The sequence below is a fragment of the Sorex fumeus genome, unplaced genomic scaffold, assembly GCF_029834395.1.
Source record: "Sorex fumeus unplaced genomic scaffold, SorFum_2.1 ptg000037l, whole genome shotgun sequence".
NCBI lineage: Eukaryota > Metazoa > Chordata > Mammalia > Eulipotyphla > Soricidae > Sorex > Sorex fumeus.
The window spans coordinates 23,708,556-23,729,533 of record NW_026606094.1 but is presented as its reverse complement, the minus strand read 5'-3'; the positions used below and the strand labels follow the sequence as shown (position 1 = coordinate 23,729,533).

The window sequence follows — 20,978 nt, the reverse complement described above, 5'->3', positions numbered from 1 at the left end:
TTGTATATATTTTACACATGACCCCACAATGGAATCTTGTGGTCATCAAACAAGAACTACAAAACATCTAAAAATCTAGAAATTGTCATTAATTTAAAAAGTTCAACAGACAAATCTGAATGTGAATACCATTAAATGCTAACACACCTTGCTTAAACATTGTGCTCGTGGTTATTTTAGTTTCATATTTTCAGTAAAAACACAGAGCAAAAACCAAGTAGAAACACTGACTGCTCATAGAGTAAATTGTACATTAAGTACAATGTAAGAAAATAAGACTGAATTTTAAACAGAACAGAATGTATATATTTAATGGAGTATTTTTCCTTCAAAGAAACCACTTTGGGAGGCTAATATAATGCTGTCATTTGAAAAAGGTGTCTTGGAAATCTTCTATCAAAAAAGAAAACTTCCATACAAAATAACTAACCATATTATTTTTTACAAAACACATCAATGTGCACTTTGATTTTTTTAAAAATTCATCTCATTTACAGGAGTCAGTTCTGAATGACTTTTGAAAATTTCTGAAAAATCTTATTTATCTTGAAAGGATCAAAATTCAATTTATGTTTAGAGTTCATCAAAAGACCTGAAATTTATCTTGATTAGTGGAATAAATATTGGAAGAAGTGACCAGTTTAAAGAGAAAATACTCATTCACATGTATATGCATTCTTTAGGTCTTTAGCTATTCTGTTTGAGTAAATAAATGTGAAATTCCTTATTCAGTCACAGTCACAATATGCAAATCTCCTAAGAAAAGCTAAGAATTAACATTTCTGGTATTATTCAAAAGTGTCAATCAAATGGGACAAAGTGCAGCATTAATGGCTATTTAGACATGCCCATGAGGATTTGTTTTCATAAATGAATCCCTCTTTGGAAAGACCTTTCATTTCTCTTTTGACCATGATCAAGTTAAAAGCTTTTCTTCTTTTGCCTTTACAAGCATGCTTATATCATGCTTTCAATTTGAAGTTCTTTTGAATACATTTAACATGACTGGGTTAGGTGTATGCGATCTCTAGATGCAGAAATAAGCATGACTATGCACATCCCAGTTCTGCTATATGTTGCAAAAACAGCACCTTATTCCTTTTTTCCCCTCCGAAATATGGGGAGAAAAATGATATGCTTAACATCAAGCATGAAGAGGAATATGAAGGCATATGTAGCTGTACATATAAAAAAATAAAACGCGAGGTGAAAATACATGGTCTGGAACACTGCAAATGTCAAGAGCCTTTCTTCAATAGCACCGCTGTTAGAGGGATTTTGAGCTACATTGTAAGCAGACACAACTAAAGCATGAGTAGAGGTGACCCTCCTCCATACATGTACCATAGTTCGAGTGAAAACAACAACTTTGCTTGACTGCCTTTTATGTAAGAAGGGTCCAAAAGGCCAGAAGTCTTCCAGGACCCTTGAAAATTACCTTAACGATAGACCCTCAAACAGTGCCAGGTGTGGCCACAAGGGTGCATCAACACACACGCAAATAAAGACAAAACACAGCCTATTTCTTCTTGAATCTGAGTTTCCCTTTTGTTGTGAAAAATCACTTTTCTCCAATAAGCTGCTATCATGGACATTACAGTAATTCAGAGAAACATCATGTCATTGACAGGTGATGTGCTTTCTGCGCTGAGCCCTGGAAGCATCATTGTTGCATCTGTGTTTTCATAGCTGGGTATTAGTAGAACCGGGTAGAAAAGTGAATGAAGATTTTCACTTTTCTGAAATCTTTTACCAGAAAGTTACATTCAAGTATTACTCAAATAATGCAGAAAGTAGTAATCCAAACAAATACATGTAAGGAATATGAATAAAGAAAATAAACCAGGGGAATGAAACTTGCTTTGCTTTTCAAGGATTGACTTTAATTACTATCTTTTATTGTTATTTTGCTTGCTTTCCTAGGGATAACCTATGATCTGGGATATTGTTTTTGAGAAAAAAATGCTCTTGAGTCGTTAGAATAGTAGAATCAACTCAAAAGGCACTGTGACTATCTGTTATATATGATTTATGAATACTTCATGATGAATAAAAATGTTCTGTTTAGAGTAGTTAGAAATACTTAAAAAGGTGGAAATGACTATAGCCCAAATTTAGTGGTGACTGAGTAAAAATTTAGTAAAAGTGAATATGCTTTCAGTTCTTGGCATGTTTTTGTTTTTGTTTTGGGGTCACTCCCAACAGAACTCAGGTGTGCTCCTGGTTCTGTGCTCAGGGCTCACACCAGTGATTGGAGGAATATATGCGGTGCCATTGTGCCAGGGATAGAAATGGGATAGCCACCAGCAAGGCAAGTGTCTTAATTTCTGTGCCTTAACTCTGCCAGATATTCTCACTGGTTCCTCTCTTGTTATTACCTTCTTAGAAATATGAGAAAAGGAGAGACACAGTAATTGGGGGAGAGAGATGAGAGAGGAAGAGGATGACATGGGTAACAATGTAAGGTCCAAAAGAAGTATCAATGAGATGGTGAGCATCAGGACATCACTTGGCCTTGTCTGATTTGTTTTTCAGCCTATATCATAGGGAAAAATTTTAAAAAATGACATCTTAACAATCCAGACTACAAAATGCAGAAACAGGTGTATTAAGAAGATTCATAAAATAAGCAGAGTTAGATGATGGATCTAGGTCTTTGAAATGAGCAGGGAGAAGAGCAGTGGGAGCCAGGGAGGAGAGAGAGAGAGAGAGAGAGAGAGAGAGAGAGAGAGAGAGAGAGAGAGAGAGAGAGAGAGAGAGAGAGAGAGAGAGAGAAGGAGACAGAGAGAGAACTTACACTCATGTATCAAAATTTACGGTGGAGGAGAGGAGAAGCAAGAGTAGTGGAAGACAATGCATCAATGCATGCTTTCACACTGGAGTCTCTCCTGAAGCTCTAAAAGAGTTGCTCCTGAAGTAATATGTTAACCAAGATCACTAGGGTTTGGTTAACACTTTTTCTTTTTCATAGTTACATTTATATATAAGAGGTGTTGGCAAAAACTGGTGGTGGTCTTGTCCTATCCTTCCATGGCTGGCACACAAGAACCCCCACCCCTGACAATGACTCACCTTGAACTTCCTGACAACTGCAGGTAAACCATAGAATAAATTATTTTCTTTTCCAAGGAGTTTGCTTTTTGTTATGTAAAAACAACTAAAATGCTGCAACTTGATTTTGTGCACTGAACCTGACTCTAAGTAGATCTGTAAGCTCAAAGGAAATGTGCCTTTAGGGGTTCAGACTAGCTGGAGACAAACAACCAAGGACTAAATGAAGTTGTCATTTCTGAGACAACCTGTTCCTCTTAGGGTGTGGGTCTCTGGGGCCCTGTATTTCAGGTGTGGTGAGAGGCTCCCTTCCCTGTTGGAAGGCAAAGCCTCTCCCTGTTTAAACTGGGTGACCTGAGCTCCACCTTTCTGATTACTGACAGAGCTACATTGCAGGACTTTTGTATGGATGAAATGAGAAAAGCCGGAAGGTCCATTTGCCTTGTACAAATCATGGTAATACTATTACTATTACTGCATCCTAGCTGTATCTGACATAATATCAACCCAATTTTTGATTTTGAAATTAAACAGCAAACAATTCTATAAATTGTTTTGAATGCTATGATTATCTTTAAAATTTAATACATTTTTCTTAAAATTTTGCACAAATATGAAAATACAAGAAATAACAGGCATTTTTCTTTGAACATTATAGCACGTGAATGCTTAGAAATTATTAAATATTGCCTTTGTTTTTTAAAACAAATGACTGTGTATTTTCTAAACTCTGACACATGACAATAATGCTTGGATTATGAAAGATAAAAAAGTAAGTTCTGTTAACGATTTCTACAAGACAAATAATAATTCTTGGGTTATGAAAGATAAAAAATAAGTTCTGTTAATGGTTTCTACAGAAATGCAACATTTCCTTAAGAATCCATTAAGTGGTAAAATATAGGATGGGTGAATGAAACAACTGAACACATACCACACAAACTTTCTTTAAATGTAAGCATGAATTGTTTTCTACCTGGTGGTAAATATAACTATTCTTGTATCTTGCATAACTGCTGTATTTTAGAAACCTTACTTTTTACTTAGGTATTTTGATAATCTTAAACAATGAAAATTTAAATATGGCAAGTTTGTGATTATAATGAAACACAAAAATTGAACAATTTTTGGTTCTACTCCAATTTAATCATATTTACATCAGCTGTTTGGGTTCCACTGGGTTCACTATGACTCTAAAAACTTATGACTTTAACACTAAGTTATTTCAGATTCACAATAATTCCAAACATTCATCTAAAACTGAGGGCAAGCTCACAGCTACAACTGATGTAAAAAATAAATGACTTAAGCAACGTCAGAATCACACTTATATGATTTTTGAAAGACTCTGGCAATAATATGGTGAGAACATAATTTTCTCAATTCTGTAATTCATTTGATAAGTAACCCCAAGTCCCGCCCACTGGGCCCTGGCCCTACCCACAGCTCAGCTCCTGCTCGTAGCTTCAGCTCTGCGCATGCATGCTGTGTGCCTCACCTGGGCCTGTCTCAAACACATCCTCTGAACTCACAATACCAGAGGCCCCCTCAGCACCAACTCGAACTTTGTATGCTGTTCCTGGCATTAGACCCTTTAACCCAAAGAAGCTCCGAGAACCATTTACAATTTCTTTCCTCCATTCTTCTTTGCCTATGGAAATTTTGCAAAAACAACACAATTGAATATTTTAAAGAACTAGAAGTTAGTATCTTAAGAAAGGAAAATATACGCTAAAGACAAAATTTAGGATTCTTAAATTTATTATTTCTCTATGCATGTCAAATAAATCAAAAGGCAAATAAGAGAAAAAAACCATGAAAATGTCCTCAAAGTGAAACGAAGTGGATTTCCAGATTGCATATTAATTCTAAATATTCCCATCTGCATTAAATCTTCTTAGTAGAAGATTTATCTGAAGTTTATCAGAACTTGCCTTATGAAACTGTTGGGTTTCCCTGGTGATATTTATGAAAACAACTGTTATACATGAAAAAATGATGGGAGAATTTCATAAACCTTGATATCTTAAAATTTGTCCAACTTGCAAGTTCTTCTTTTCCAGAAAGCTGATTTAACTAAAGGAATAGTAATAGCTAAAAATCTGTATTTGCATGACAAAAGTCCACTGAGTTGGACCATATTCAACATTTTGTCATATTTATTAAATGCATGGATTATTGTATGCAGAGTCTACTTTATTAAGAATGGGACATGAAATTTTCACAATCTGCTGATAATTAAAATTGGCCAGGATGTAAGCAGGGTGCCTGGCTTGGGAATAACTTAAACATGGAAATACAATGTTTGCTCCCTCAAAGTGTTAATTTTCTGCACTTTTTGATAAAATACTATAGAGCTGTATGGGCAAAATAACCACTTTCAAATCAATTTATCTCTTCTATTTCAAGATTCATTCTAAACAAACCTTCTTCCTTACTTGTTTACAACTAGGATTATTCATTATTGCTCTCACTTACATAGTATGGCTATACAACAATTTAAAGCATCACTATAGGAAAATTCATATGCCATGGAACTTAATCTGTTCCTTACTTTTAATAACATAAGAGGATTCCTATTTTGTATGATTGATGTTTGTTGGTTAATTCACTGTAATTTTTGGATAAATCCAATTTATTTAATTGGATCAAATAATTTTCTCAATATCATCCATAGTAAATCTTCAAAACTGTCTTTAATCTCTTAAAATGTATCCCCCAAATTAAAAAACAGGTAACAAAATTGTTTCTTACTGCCAACTACACCATATTCAATATAAAAGTTCACATGATCTGGTCCCTCATAGTCCCAACTGATATTGGCATGGGTCTCAGCAGCTGCAGTAGTAAGATTGCTGATCTTGGGGATTACTGCTTGAAATAAATATACAATAGAAAAATAAACATTCAAATTGCAGCATCATACACAAAGATATAAAATAAATTTAATTACTCTGAAATTGCACAAATAAACACTGATGGAATTTAGATAGTGTGCAAATTTCACTTTAATTACAGAAACATCCTTCATTTGTTAAACTACAGCATTAGGAAATAAATTAATAATCAGAAATAATGAAGAACAATACTGAAATTAATGAGCTCTATGATATGATTAATATATGAGTTCTGGGCAATGTAAACTATTGTCCACTAGGTACAGTCCTAGAAAACATAAGAATACTCATTAACTGATGAATGGTGGGGAGAAAAATTGCTAATTCTGGGGGCCGAGATCACCGAATTTCATAGCTACAAGGTAAAACCCAATAGCAGGACTGGAGAGATCTCACAGAGGTTAAAGTGCTTCCCTTGCAATGAAGCCAAGCCTGGTACTACATATGGTTCCCCGAGCACCACCCAAAGTAAACCCTGATCCCGATGCAGAGCCAAAGTAAACCCTGAGCACCTCTGGTTGTGTCCCAATGATCCTACCCCCTCCAAAAAATAGCAAGCAGTTGCTTTTAAATTATACTTATGATCTTAGTGCAGATCTTTAAAGAATTTGTGCTGGGATAAGAAAGGATGTTCCTTGAACAGCAGGTGTTGGGGCCAGGGAGGCAGCTCAATGGGCTGGAGGCATACTTTGAATGCTCGAGCCCCAGTTTGGAGCTCTGGTATCAAAATGGTTCCTGGGTCAGGAATCCCCCCACCACTACTAGTTATGACCCAGAATAAAAAATCAAACAAACAACAGCAGCTTCTGAACTGTTTTGAGATACAACGGTCTTTAAGAAACTTTCATTTGGGGAGTTTGGGGACCTTAGTGAAGAATTGCTTAAGAAATTTTAGATGATTAGGGTATGCAAAAGAGAAACTGAAAAAACAATTGCCAAATACACCTTGTCAAAAATGAAGATAGAACAAATAAAAGGAATAAGAACTATTTTGCTTGACACATGGTGGAGAAGAAAACTGTACCTTCTAAGTGTTTACAATGTACCACTTTTGAAAAAAAAACCACAGTACAATAACTTAGTTTCCAAAGTCCCTAAACTATGGAGATGACATAACTCTAAATGTCTGCACTGAGGAAAGATAACTCCTACAGTCACCAGGAGATGTTATTTGCTCTCTGAGAGTACCAAGTCTTTCAGTCTTACCTCAACTGCTTAACTAAAAATTACGTATTTAAATGTTTGGCCACTTTTATCACAGAAATTCTCATTCTTGTTCCCTTTTCTGCTATTCATCTACTTTCTGATGGACTGAACAAACACTCGTGGAGCACCAGTAACTTGCCAGACCAGGGGACTTAGTGCCATTTCTCATCTGGACTTTCTCAGATATTCCCTCTAGTCCTTCTCCACTAAGTGTTTCTTTGTAGATTCCACCAGTGCTGCTACTTACAACTTAGCCCTGTAAACTACAGCTCAGATTCTGTTACTTCCCTGATTAAGATTGGAATGGCTTCCCTCTGCCTCCAGTAAACTAAATTCTTTAGCTAGGTATTCATGGCCATTAAGGCTTACTCACATCTGGCTTCACCTACCTCTTCATTCATGTCTCAGATTCTTCTCTTTCTCATGTGCTCAACACTTCCAACAAATCGGAGTGTAGCTATAGCCCAAACATCCTATGGGTTTTCATGCCTATGCCTCTGCTTCTGCTCCCTGTCAAGAATCTGTACATTAACATCAGATTCATTGTGATCCTTGTGTATTTTAAGATCTCACATATTGTTTGGCCTGTGTGGGTGACCAAGTGGGTAGGTCACTTGCCTTGCATATGGTCAACCCTGGTTTTGATCTCGGTACTGTATATGGTCGCCTGGGCACTGAAAAACGACACTCATGAGGATAGAACCAGGAATAACTCCACAAGGTGTGCCACTCCCAACATATAACAACTCCAAAATAAATAAGAGTCTTTCATCTTTTAGTCAGAGAGACAGCACTGTGGGTAGGGTGCTTGTCTTGCACATGGCCAACCCATGTTTGATCCTCAGCACCCCATTTAGTCTCCAATCCCTGAGTGCAGAGCCAGGAATAAGCCCCTGAGCAGCTCTCGATGTGGGCCCCAGCCCCTGACAAAAAAAGAATCTGGTAAAATTGAAAGGCCAGAAGGATATTAGCTGTTGAACTTAGAGAACCTTGTATACAGTCTTTCCTTGTATACAGCCTTTTGTTGTTGCTGTTGAGGCCAAATAAAGCTTATTGTTATTTATCTTCATTAGTGTTATTAAAGTAGTTATTAATTAATTATTTAACAGTCCTTAGTATAGTTATGAATTTCACTATTAGTTTCATTCTTGACTTAAGTAGGTAGCACAAGAATCAACCCTGGCCAGCCTGACAATAGGAAAGGAGTCGTCACCAGCACCTGTGCCTTCCTCCGCTCAGCAGGAACTAATCACAGCTGGCTTCTGTTCAGGTCAAGAACCATGGTCAGATCCTCACTGGTCAGTTAGTTTCTCCCAGTTTATGTACCCCAATTAGTCACCTCCAAAGTGTATTATCAATGACTGGTATAGACAGTTAGACAATAAAATATTATAGAAAAATGATTAGTGATTAGTAATAATGGGTCTCACAGCTCAAATTCATTATTTCTATGCTTTGGATTCATTTTAATTGAAGTATTTACTGGCCTGTCTCCTAGAATTCCAGCACTATAAACTACTGAAAGTGACACATTCATCGAATAAATGCAGCCAATCACTCTAATTCTTACATAGACACTGATGGTTTTAACTGAACAAAGGTATGATTCAAAATTAGTGACTCCTAAATATCTCACTTAACTATTATGTCGAGAAGAATGATTAGGATGAGTTAGTAGGGCATTCTGAATTTACTTAAATTTTCCCTGGCTTCTACTTCTTAATTTAAAATGTCCTTTCATGTAGACTATAGACCAAACATGATTGCCACTCAATGCCTCTTTTGCAAACTACAACACCCAAAAGGAGAGAGAGAACAAAAGGGAATGCCCTGCCACAGGGTGGGATAGGGGGATGGGAGGTGGGAGGGATACTGGGACCCGTGGTGGTGGAAAATGGGCACTGGTGGAGGGATGGGTATTTGATCATTGTATAATTGAAACCCAAGCACAAAAATTTGTAAGTCTACAACTGTACCTCATGGTGTTCACTAATAAAAATTAAAAATAAAATAAAATGTCCTTTCATAATTATACATTTGAAAGCATGGTTTCATTAACATATCTTAAAATCTGTATGAAAAACTGAAAAGGTGAATTCATTTGCATCTCTTCCCTTCTTTGACCAGAATTAAAATTACTAGAGGTTGATTCCATGTAGCTAATATTGCTTTTCATTTTCGCCCAATGATTCATCTATCTTTCACATTGTTTTTAATAAAAATATGAACAATATGTGAGATCTAAAAATTCACAAGGATGACAGAGAGTTTTTCTCTTCTCTTTCAGGGAGAATATAAATTCCGTACAGAGAAGGAATTTTTTTGTTGTTTTAGAAAGGATAGAATTCATTCTTAGGTTAAAAAAGAAATATTTTTAAAGGTAAAAAACCTGGTGTAACTAATTTTTCTTGAGCAGTTTAAAGTCTTTTCATGGTAAAATGGCTAGCATTTTATAGTACCGCTGTATTATAAAGAAAATCTATATAAAGTTTCAATTTAGCTTAAAATATAAAACATGATTTTCTTTCTTATCTAAAATTCATCAGATTTTAATATTTGTACATATCTGTACAAATTCTCTACAATCATAAGAAATCATAAGAATATGCTAGGGGTCCATGCAGTTCTAGTGCAACATTTTTTACTTTTCTGTACAATCATAAGAAATTCATAACTATATGGAAAACTCTGGGGACATTTGGAAATTATATGGAAAACTCTTGGGACTGGAGAAATAACTGAAGTGGTAGAGCACATGCTTAACATATGCTTGGTCTCACTTCGATCTCCACTCCCACATGCCTTGCTCACACTCTTTCCCACACAAGGGGTATGGTCTCTATAAAAAAGAAAAATCCTAACCTTTTTATCATGATATTTTAAGCACAGCGGGTAGGGCGTTCGCCTTACACGCGGCCAACATGGCCGACCCCAGTTCGATTCCTCCGCCCCTCTCGGAGAGCCCGGCAAGCTACCGAGAGAGTATTCAATATGCCAAACACAGTAACAACAAAGTCTCCAATGGAGACGTTACTGGGCCCACTCGAGCAAAAGTTTTAATTAATTAAAATTTTTTTAAAGGGGTAATGTTCTTTTCTTGGGACTGTCTAACATGACAAGTATATACAAAACCCAGACCTGCTGCAGTCCAATAATTCTGCTACTCACAATAATTCAGCTACTCCAATAATTCTGCTCGTTACATAGACAGAAGCAGAGGGACACGCCACTCCTAGGAAGGAGGCAAATTTTTCTCTAATAGTGGGACACAGCAGTGCATTATCGAATAACCGCAGTTGCTTTCTAATCATCCCAGGAGAGGCTTATGTTGTTCTACAATATCAAAGAATTCTTGAATTTGCTTAACTTTATTCTTTCAAGTCCAAAAAAATCTCACATCAAGATTACTGAAAATCACGATAGTTCTCAGCTGCTTCAAAATATATTAGTTTAATATAATTTTCCAAGGTGCATTTCAAATAGAAGAAATATATTAGGTCAATAAATCACAAGATTTGAATGACTTAGAGCAAAATGCTTACTCCTTTTGACCTTCCTTTTGCTATTCCTATTTGGATTCAGTCAGTTAAAGCCTGAGAAAGCCCTGGTCTTGGGTATTCCTCATGAAAATCATGCTCTATGCAGGGACTCCTGCTTTGTAGAAAGCTTAAAGATCAACCTATAACCAATGAGAGTCAAAGAATGGGGGATCTTTGGGAGTGCCTCAAAGGGAAATATGTAATAAGTTATTTAAACATCTTCTTCCAATATATCTGTCTCTCCCGGAGAGTTATAAGAAATAAAGGAGAACAAAAAGAATCCATTGTGGATTGCTGGCTATTATCCAAGAGAAAGAAACTTGAGCAATTTGGTGAAGAAAGGATGGAACAATACAACAGAGCCGAGCATGCAAGGCTAACTTGAACACTTGCTGGTAGGGGATCCCAGTGAGATTTTTAGACTTGGGCCAAGTCTTAGGGAAATGCTAAACTAAGCTTCTAAATGAGCAGTGTTGAACAATGCCAGAAAATATGTATACTGTGTCTACAAGAAATACATCTAAATCAGATTAGAAGGGGAAGCTTGATTGATCCAATTTCTCACATGATGATTTCATCTAAGAATAATATTTCTGAGTCCTTAAATATGTGACATGGCCATAAAGAGGATATGTGACAAATGTGTAGTTTTTATTCTGTCGGATACAGCCACAGTTGTATCATTAAGAGTTATAAAAATTGAGATTTTGATTTGACCAGGGCAAAATCTTAAAAAAAAAAGTTAGAATTCACTGTGTGACTTTCTATTGGTGAAAAAGAAAAAAAGACAAAATAATGTTAAAGTCAAGATCTCCTCTTTTGAGTGTTGCAAAGCTTATTTTCTCTTTTTGACCCATGCTGCACTTTTCCATGTTTCACATTGCAAACTTCACACATGTATAAAATCATGCAGATGAATTATTTTACCTTTGCCTGCACCTACATCAGGTGGAAGAATACCAGCTTTAATGAAGGGAAACAGAAATAGGAGACTGTATAGTTAGATGTCACACACCCATGAGCATGTAAAGCGATATAAAAAACATTTATTAAAATGCTAAAGCATGCAAGAAGAATGAAGTGTACCATATTAGATACAGGAGACAACATCTGTTGGTGTCTCCAAACTTACCCAGTAACCAAATGCACATATTACTTAAGGTGCATGATTCATACTTGGCTACTATGTTAGAAGTCTTAGGATACTTCAACCCAAGTTTTTGATAGAAAAGTGAATTTCTTATGCTATGGGGTGCAATCAAATAAATAATCCTTAAGCAATTCTACAATTTAGAAACATGCAAAACTTGAGTATCTTTTACAATATTTTTTTTATCCCTTTCACTACATCTAAATTTTTCAAAATGATTTTTAACGATGTGAAAGGTGTTAATCACTTTAGATAATTTAATGGGCCTAGTTAATTTTTTTCTGTACCAGGCAGCATACCAAAATACAAAGTTACATGCTCAAAGCAAATGAATTATTTAATAACTATTTCAATTTTCTTACTTGAAAATCTAAATCAGTATGTAGTCTAACAAATTATTTTCTGATGAATCAGAATTAGAATGATCACTGTCCATATTTATATGAATGGAGATGTGTGCATCTATATGTAAAGTTGTAGATATAAGAAAAACATACCCTTGAACTTCAAATTCAAGTGTGGCAAATATTTTAATTTCCCATTCTCACCTCAATTATTCAATAGAAGTTGAAAATCTTCATATGGCTTTAAAAATATATAATAGAGTTATTCTCATTTACCTGATCTATATCAGAATGGGAAATAACCAGCTTTGTATTTATTGGGTAAGATGGATATTAATTGTAAGAAGAAACAAGAAAGCATGAATGTGAACATTTTTTATTTTATGAGACTTATATGGATTTTATACATACCCATCTTACCTTCATCCACAGTTGTTACTGCTTCCTCTGTTATCTGACTTCCTGATCCTGCTGATGTCTGTGCATAGAAGTAAAACTTGTATCGAGTGCTAAAATTTAAATTTTTTAAAGTCCAGCGTGTCCTGTTGGCAGGAATTTTTAAATCTACCAGAGGGCCTAATTCATGTGTGTTGTTAACTGTCAACAGGAAAAACAAGCAAGGAAATTCCCCATTAATTGCTACATGAATATCATTAAAAATCAAAGTGTCAACTAAAAATGTCAAGCTTAGATTACATTGACTTTTATAATTTTATCACTCTGACATAACTGATAACCCTTCATAGCACCTGTAATAAGGTACAACCAAGCGAACAATATTTTTCATTGGCTTATAGTATAGGGGAATTTTATAACTGAATCACAACAACATTTCTTACGTCTTCTACATTTTTGAAGCTCAAGTCATGCATCATTATGTAAGCCCAAATCTTGTCTTTAGAGGCCTTGTGCCAAAGGAACCCTTTTTGCTACCATTTTCTAGTTACAAATAGCACCTGTCTAGTCTAAAGGGAATACCCTCCTCAGTGTCACACTCAGAGGTTTCTAGTACTCTACATATGGCTTAATTTTCAATGGCATATCATTCTTTAAGAAGTACGGTTTGCAGTTCCTTCTGGATAACACTTGGAGGCCAATGTGTATTTCTACAACTTCGAGAAAAAACAGCTTGTATTTTAGGATCACATTTGTTTTCATTTCTCATTCCTTTTTTAAAACCATATTTTCTCTTTCCCTTCTCCCAATAACTTACTTGGCTGAAATTTTAAGGTGTATTCAGTTAAAATGCCATTTGGGTGGCTTGGTGGATCCCATTCCAAAGTGAGAGAGTCCAGTGTTGGATTAACGATCTTTAATGACGATGGTGCACTAGGAACTTGAAATGAGAACACAGAGTCAACACAAGGTGACTGAATGTTTCAAAATATTTACAAATATTAAAAATGACATATTTCACCATGTTCCCACATTTAATCAAGGTCTGTGCTTTATGTTTCTTTCTGATTTTGTTTTGGGGATGAACCCAAAGGTGCTCAGGGTTTACATCTGGTTCTGTACTCAGGGATAACTTCTGGCAGGTCTTGGGGGATCATATGGGCTGCCGAGGATTGAACCTGGATTAGGTGCATGCAAGGCAAGCACCCTACTGCTGCACTCTCTCTCCATCTCTCTCGAACTCATTCTTGATTTAGCTAAAAATGCACTCACAGTGATCTGTGAAGAGCACCCAATTTTCCTCCTTTTCCTTTTTTCCTCCTTCCCTTTCTCCTGAGATTTAAAACTATTCTCTCAAAAATACATGAAACTTCTGTGTTTACAGGGTTGCAATCCAGTATTTTTAGAAGAGTCAGAATATCTACTTGTTTCATGAATGGTTTCATCGAAGCACTGTGGAGACAAATGAAATGATTCTAATGGGGCACCGGAGTAGACACAGCTGTGCTCTGGGCTCTTAAGGACTGTTTTCTCTCACCAACACACTAGGTGCCTCAGAGCCATCAGAGCACCCTGCCTGCTGGGCTCTGGGCATGAGCCAGCTGCCCAGGTGCAGGGCGGCTCTTAACTGAGGAGACAACAGATGCCCAGAGTCTCCTGGCGACTCCAGTGCTGCCAAGCCCGGGACTCTGGTGGTGGCCTATGGGGTGTCAAGTTTTCTAGGGCAGAGGCTGGCAAATGCCCAGAGGAAACATGCCGTGTGCTTCATTCATTTTCTCAAGAGGCGGGTGGATGGGGGCAGCTCTCCTGCATATTCCCTACTCCGAGCAATGGCGCCACTGTCGCTCCTGACACTCTTATCTGGAGACCAAAGAGTCCACTCCACCTTCTCCCTCTGCTTCTTTTTCCTGATCATCTGTCTCAGAAGTGACTATGTTCTAAGGCCATGTCAATCCTCCCCATTCTACCTCATTGATTTCAAACCTGTCATTTCTTCCTTTGGTCCCTGACACCACAGCATTTCTGACATACAGTTCTAAGTGTCTGCAGACCAGGAAGAGGATCTTCTCTTTGTAGATCAAAGACCCCTTGGAGACTCTGACAATAGCCACAAGTTTCACCCCTAAAAAGCACTGTTTAAATATAATTTTAGGAGGCCCGGGGAGTTTCTCAAAGTCATGAACTGACCTTTGAAGTCTACAATCCCCGAGTAAAGAGCCTTTGACTTGCAGGCTAATATCCTGTCTTTCAAGGCCATCAGGAATGTGTCCTTTCTAGCTGACTGGTTTTCTCTGTATTCATCATTTCTTCAGTTCCCTTAAGAAACCCACGCCATTTGTGTTTTCAGACATACTACTTCTCCTTCTCCTATTTTAATGTCCCAATCATCTCTTCTATAACGCCTTCCTCTGAGCCATCTAAAGGACTGGTGTGACAGTCACCAGTGCAAACCTTCAGCGGAAGGAGCCATCACTGCTACAGGTCAGTGAGACTGAGGACAAGTAACTGCGGTGAAATGAAAGTGGGGGTCCCAGATGACTCTCACAGATTGTTTCAGAGGCTGCTCAGATGGCGAGTCTCCAACCAGAGTCAGGACAGGATTCATTTTGTTTACTGAAAAAGATCTAGGGAATCCACAGAAGCTAGCCATAGGAATCATCTCCAAATCACTGATTACAATTCAAATAAAATAAAGGCCATTTTCATGCCTGGTCATTCCCTCTCTTACTACAAGTTCCTTCACCCCCTGGGCTCACATGTCCTTGTGCTCCAGCTGCTCCCTCCCTCCCTCCCTCCCTCCCTCCCTCCCTCCCTCCCTCCCTCCCTCCCTCCATCAGTGTCTGCTGGGGCCTCCTGTCCATCTTCCCCTGAAGTGGGCCAGACTTAATTATCAAATCTTGCCCTGCTCTTCCCAATTCACATTCGCTCAAGACCTTCTAAATTGATGCAACTTCAGAATAAACTAGGAAGGCACATTGAGAAAGCCCGAGTAGTAAACGAACACTTCCACAAAGATTAATTCCTTCTTAGGCTGTTGCATTGAGCTCTCACGCCTTTCAAAGAGGAAACTAAAGGTTAGAGAAGTTATACGACTTGCTTCAGGTCAGAAGGTGAGTGCTTCCAAGAAATGTTAAATTTGTAAAGGTTCAAAATGTAAGATTTATGATGAAGACTGGAGAACAGCTCTAAGTTGAGAGTGGGGAAGAGCTTAACACATGCGAGCTGTGTACCACCAGTGGCTCACACTTGAATGTGGTTTCACCTAAACAAACACAAACTGCACACCTAGTGTCAATGTGTTATGACAGTATTTTGTGTTCTGCAGCCGCTCCAGACCCTCAGGTCCTATATGAGCTGAAATTTTGGCAGTTTTGTAGTGTGTTCTGCAACGGGAAAATCACATTTGGCTTGCAGAATAGACTCTATTTAGAGGTCCTTCAGGTTGTGCCAAATTATATATATATATATATATATATCATGGTCCTCCCGTTGTTCATCGATTTGCTCGAGCGGGCCCATATATATATATATGTATATGTATATATATATATATATATGGGCTGGAGCGATAGTGCAGAGGGTAGGGCGTTTGTCTTGCAAGTGTCCAACATGGCTGACCCAAGTTCGATTCCTCCGCCCCTCCCTGAGAGCCCGGAAAGCTACCAACAGTATCTTGCCTGCATGGCAAAGCCTGGCAAGCTACCCGTGATGTATTCAATATGCCAAACACAGTAACAATTGTCACAATGGAGACATTACTGGGTCCCCTCAAGCAAATTGATGAAGAACTGGAGGACAGTGACAGTGATATATATATATTGCCATGTATATATAAATATATATATTGCCATATATATAAATATATATATACACACACTCCTAAGATCACCAAAAACACATTTACCACATACCTCCTTCTGGGGTGTGAAAGACTCTATTGGGGCTGGCCGGGCCTTCCCCTTTCCCATTGACCACTCGGACATTCAGAGTGTAGGGGCTGAAGGGCTCCAGACCGGGCAACATGCCGTGGGTCTTACTACCCTGGAAAGTGAGGATCTTCTTCTCAATGTGGCGTCTGTTTCTCTTAGAGAAACTCTGGTCCTTCCAGTAGTAAATCTGAAACAGCAAGAACAGAAGTGAGAGAAATTCACAGGAGCAAAAAAAGTACTTAGGCTCACAAAATTCAAATTTCATTGCTTTTATTCCCAGAATATTCCCTTGGTGCATTTCAGAGGATTATTACTGGCAAAACTGATGGCTATTGATTCTGAGGCAAGAGAGTAGAAAAACCACAGATAGAGTGAAATTAAATTAGGGAAAGTGATGAAGATGCACAATATTACTTTGTTGAAAAGGACAAGAAAGGCTTCGAATAACATGTTTTGTTCAATATCCTTGTGTGGTGACATTGATATAAACAAAACAAAACTAAAACAGTCCTAGATGCTAAGCAAAATGAATGTATTCAAAGACCTGTCTTTGTTTCACTTAAAGCCACTGTTTTCAAAAACCTATCGATGACATTGAGAGATTATGTAAAAATAAAATAACTGGAAAGGCAGGAAACTCATACAGTTCTCTCCATAACATCAAGGAAATAAAAGAGAAAATGGAAGGGCTTAAGTCTCTTTTTTTTTCTTTCTGATTTTTTGGGTCACACCCGGTGATGCACAAGAGTTACTCCTGGCTCATGCACTCAGAATTACTCCTGGAGGTGCTCGGGGGACCATATGTGATGCTGAGAATCGAACTTGGGTCGGCCACATGCAAGGCAAACACCCTACCCACTATGCGATTACTCCAGTCCCTAAAGGGCTTACATCTCTTATGCTGTAAATGATCCTATAAAAATTGCTACCCAATATTTACATGCTAGATCAAAATTAATACAACTTCCTATACCATGTATCAGTTAGTCTGATTCTAAAACCCAAGGGACTTACCCACCACACCAGGGCTCCTAAGAGATACAGTGGTCCTCTGACTCCAAGTATAGAATTTTTGCACTGAGTTAAATTACATCACTTCATATAAGACACTGAGTTTTGTACTACATTGTATGCACAGATTTTGGAGATATGTTTGTGAAAAATGATGATTAATTATGGTTATAAACTGAGCTTAGCATGGCAGGAAGATGGAGTGGTGGGTTGGGGGACCCTGAGACAGTAGTAGAGAGAAGCAGAAACTCTGGTGGAGGGTGTGGGGTGGGAAATGTGTGAAATGCATGAAACCCTCTTATGGTGCCTCAAATAAAAATTAGAAAATTAAAAAATACAAAACTTTCAACTAAACTTCTTTTAAAATTTATCTTTGGAATTTAAAGACATTTTTCAGGAGAACTCATCATATATGTAAAATTTGACAAAGGTAATTACTGGTAATTACCAAAGGTAGAGAAAATATTTTAACATTATGCAGTATGAAAACATGATCTCTAATGATTAGAGTTAACAAATCCAAAGAGTAACTTATTTATGGGTGCAAATAGTTCTTTTATTGCCTATAAATAAAAAATATCCATGAGTATTTCTGTGTTAAGAACACAGATAGCTGACATTTAAAAGAATGCCCCAGTTGGTACTAGGTCATCTTGAAGTATAATGTAAATCATTTTTTCAAGGGTCTAAATTATTTTCAGAATAACTCTGTGTATTCAACACATATGGTCAGCATTGGTTTAAAATCCAGGGCAGCTAGTTTTATTTTAGTATAAAAACATCATTTTGTAGCATTTTGTGCACAAGTTAACTGTTTCATTGGTAGAACATGTTCATCTGTGGAAGAAAAAATAATATTTTTCAAGTGAAGTTAACACAGAATGAGACACAGAAGAAAGTAAGTGAGACTTGACCCAGGGTACTGTGTGTGTCCTGCCTGAGGTGATAAACTAGGCAGGTGGATGAAAGGTCAAGGTGCTCTCTGATGAAGGAATGTGAATCTGGCCCTTGCTGGCAGCCTGTCAATAAGGCAAAGGCATAAGAGCTCTCCCTTTACTTGCCCGATAGCCTTGCAGATGTCCTCGAATACTTTTCAGAGGTACTGGATCCCACTGCACCTCGGCTAAAGTACTGTTTACCACGTTCACATGCACATTCCCAGGAGCCACCATTGGGACTAGAGAAAGACAAGAAGGGGATAGAAGTATCAACGTTATTTTGAAGTTCATGCAAAATATCACATGGTTGACAGCCAAGGTCCTGCTCTAGTCTATAGGCTGAGAAAAGATTTTTTATATAGTGTTTTTTCCCCCATTTGATTTTAGGGAACAATTCATCTTTCCCACCCCTGCCAATAAAAAAGTACAAGACTTTTAACATTACTTGCATAGCAGGCTAAATTCAGAAATGTAGAGCAAAATAATTGCCGCCTCCCGCCCATCCTTTCAAGCTATGCGATTCTGGAAAAGGTCTTGGCTGCAACTTACAAGTCTGTCCTGCTAAGGAAAAGAATAAATAACAGCATCAGATACTTACGGTCTTCTCCAGAATGTCCCATGACTACAGCTGGCTCTGGAGCAAACCCGGCATCATTCAGAGCCTGGACTTTGATCAGGTATGGAACAAAGGTTGGTGTGCCTGAGACAATGTATTTGGACACATTTGCCACCACCATGGATGTCCATTCATCATCACCATCTTTCTGGCGCCAGCTAACTTTGTATTGAAGACCTGGACCATTAGATTCAAAACCATTCAAGGGCTGAAAGGAAAAGAAAAGTCAAACAATCAGAGTATGTAAAACGGATAAACTGGATAAACTTTTACAGAAACATCAAGTTCTGTAAAAGTTAACTTGGAAACACTAAAATACAAACTATTAACAACTTTCACCTGGATTATTTATTACTTTTCATTTTGATGAAATTCAAACACTGCTTGAGATCAACACTTTAAAAAAGTACTTTTTAACCATTTTACACATATGGACTGGTGCAAACAGGAGAAATATTTCATAGACTGTGAAGGTAAAAATAAAAACTACCATTTATAATCCAATATTTTATATATCAATATTTATAATAATACTACTAGTGATCCAGGTACTAAGCAGAAATAATTTTTTCTTCAATTGGCAGGAAATTTCTGTGAAACTTCTGGCATGGGTCAATAAACTAACCATTGAAAACCACTACTTTATATATTTTGTTTGTTTTTGTTTGGGGGGCCACGCCTGGCAATGCTCAGGGGTTACTCCTGGCTCTGCACTCAGGAATTATTCCTGGCAGGCTTGGGTGACTGTATGGGATGCCAAGGATCGAACCTGGGGCCTTATTCACTGTACAATCTCTCTGGCCGCTAAAAACCCACTGTTTTTTTTTTTTCCCCTTTATTTTATTTTATTTTTTTTAAAGTTGTAGATTTACATTTTTTTGTGCTTTGGTTTCAATTATACAATGATCAGATACCCATCCCTTCACCAGTGCCCATTTTCCACCACCATGGATAATATCCCTCCCACCCCCATCCCCCCATCCCCCCGTCTCTGTGGCAAAAAACCCACTGTTTTAAAGAGTAATTTCTACCTTGAAGAAGATAATACCACAGAAGCATCTCAAACTCTGCCTTCACAAGCAAAGGTAGATATGCTTAAAACACTTGAGTGATAGTTTCCTTTATTCCTTTTTTGTGTGGCATTATTAAATCATTGTCTATTTTACTTGGCAGCCAAATCTTATAAATCTTATAAGTAAATATTTTTTTACAAAAGTTTTGTTATCCATCCTATTTCTACACAGATGTATATATAAGAATGTACAAAAAAGCATTCATTTAATTATATAAGTAAAATAAGCTTACAGTCATACAAGTAAAAGCTACATTAATTTTCCAAGTCCAGAAAATAAAGATAAGCTAAGAAAAATAAAAAACACCAGGAATAAATTGGCATAGACTGCCTCAACTGTTCTCTGCACTCACAGTGATTCTGGCCAGAAAGTACGGAGCATGTATGTGCCATGCACTGTTCTAGGTGCCTTTTATGTATTAACTCCTTTAATCTTGTGAAATTAATTCTACTCTAATTCCGAGCACATAGATATATATTGGAGATGTAACAAAACTGGACTAGCATCCCAAATTCAGTAAGTAGCAATGGACTTGGATCCATCCATGGTGACTTCAGGTATTAAGCTACAACAATACTGACTCTTAAATATATATATCCCCCAATTGATTTTAAGACAAATACAATTAAAAACACCCCCCTCCCGTCCCCAATATATACCACGAAAAGCTTAAGGGCTGAAGGGCTTAATGCAAAACTTACCTTCCATGTAATCACCAAATTGTCAGGCTCTGATCCTAGTCCTTCCACAAATGTAGGGTTTTTGTCTGGTTCTAGAAAGTTAAGTAGTTATGCGCATGTAAGTGTTGATCTTATTTAAACAGCGGAA

General features: G+C 37.4%; 1 protein-coding gene across 32 annotated transcripts in view; it reads right to left on the bottom strand.

Moving 5' to 3' along the window:
- The window catches only part of NRCAM (neuronal cell adhesion molecule), a 317,718-nt gene that overhangs the window by 16,935 nt on the left and 279,805 nt on the right, over positions 1-20,978 (bottom strand). For 8 of the 32 annotated variants that reach the window (XR_008793047.1, XM_056118664.1, XM_056118674.1 and 5 more), the window contains 9 exons: positions 20,852-20,922; positions 19,060-19,285; positions 18,585-18,700; positions 16,495-16,699; positions 13,401-13,523; positions 12,599-12,784; positions 11,621-11,656; positions 5,806-5,922; positions 4,550-4,702 (listed from right to left, as the gene is read on the bottom strand). Coding sequence is in view for 31 of the 32 variants with exons in the window: in XM_056118664.1 (XP_055974639.1) it covers positions 4,550-4,702; positions 5,806-5,922; positions 11,621-11,656; positions 12,599-12,784; positions 13,401-13,523; positions 16,495-16,699; positions 18,585-18,700; positions 19,060-19,285; positions 20,852-20,922 (1,233 nt within the window). In the remaining variant the exon portion in view is untranslated. Of the gene's footprint in view, positions 1-4,549; positions 4,703-5,805; positions 5,926-11,620; positions 11,657-12,598; positions 12,785-13,400; positions 13,524-16,494; positions 16,700-18,584; positions 18,701-19,059; positions 19,286-20,851; positions 20,923-20,978 lie in introns of all 32 variants that reach the window. The other 24 variants (XM_056118663.1, XM_056118665.1, XM_056118677.1 and 21 more) reach the window with 7 other exon arrangements.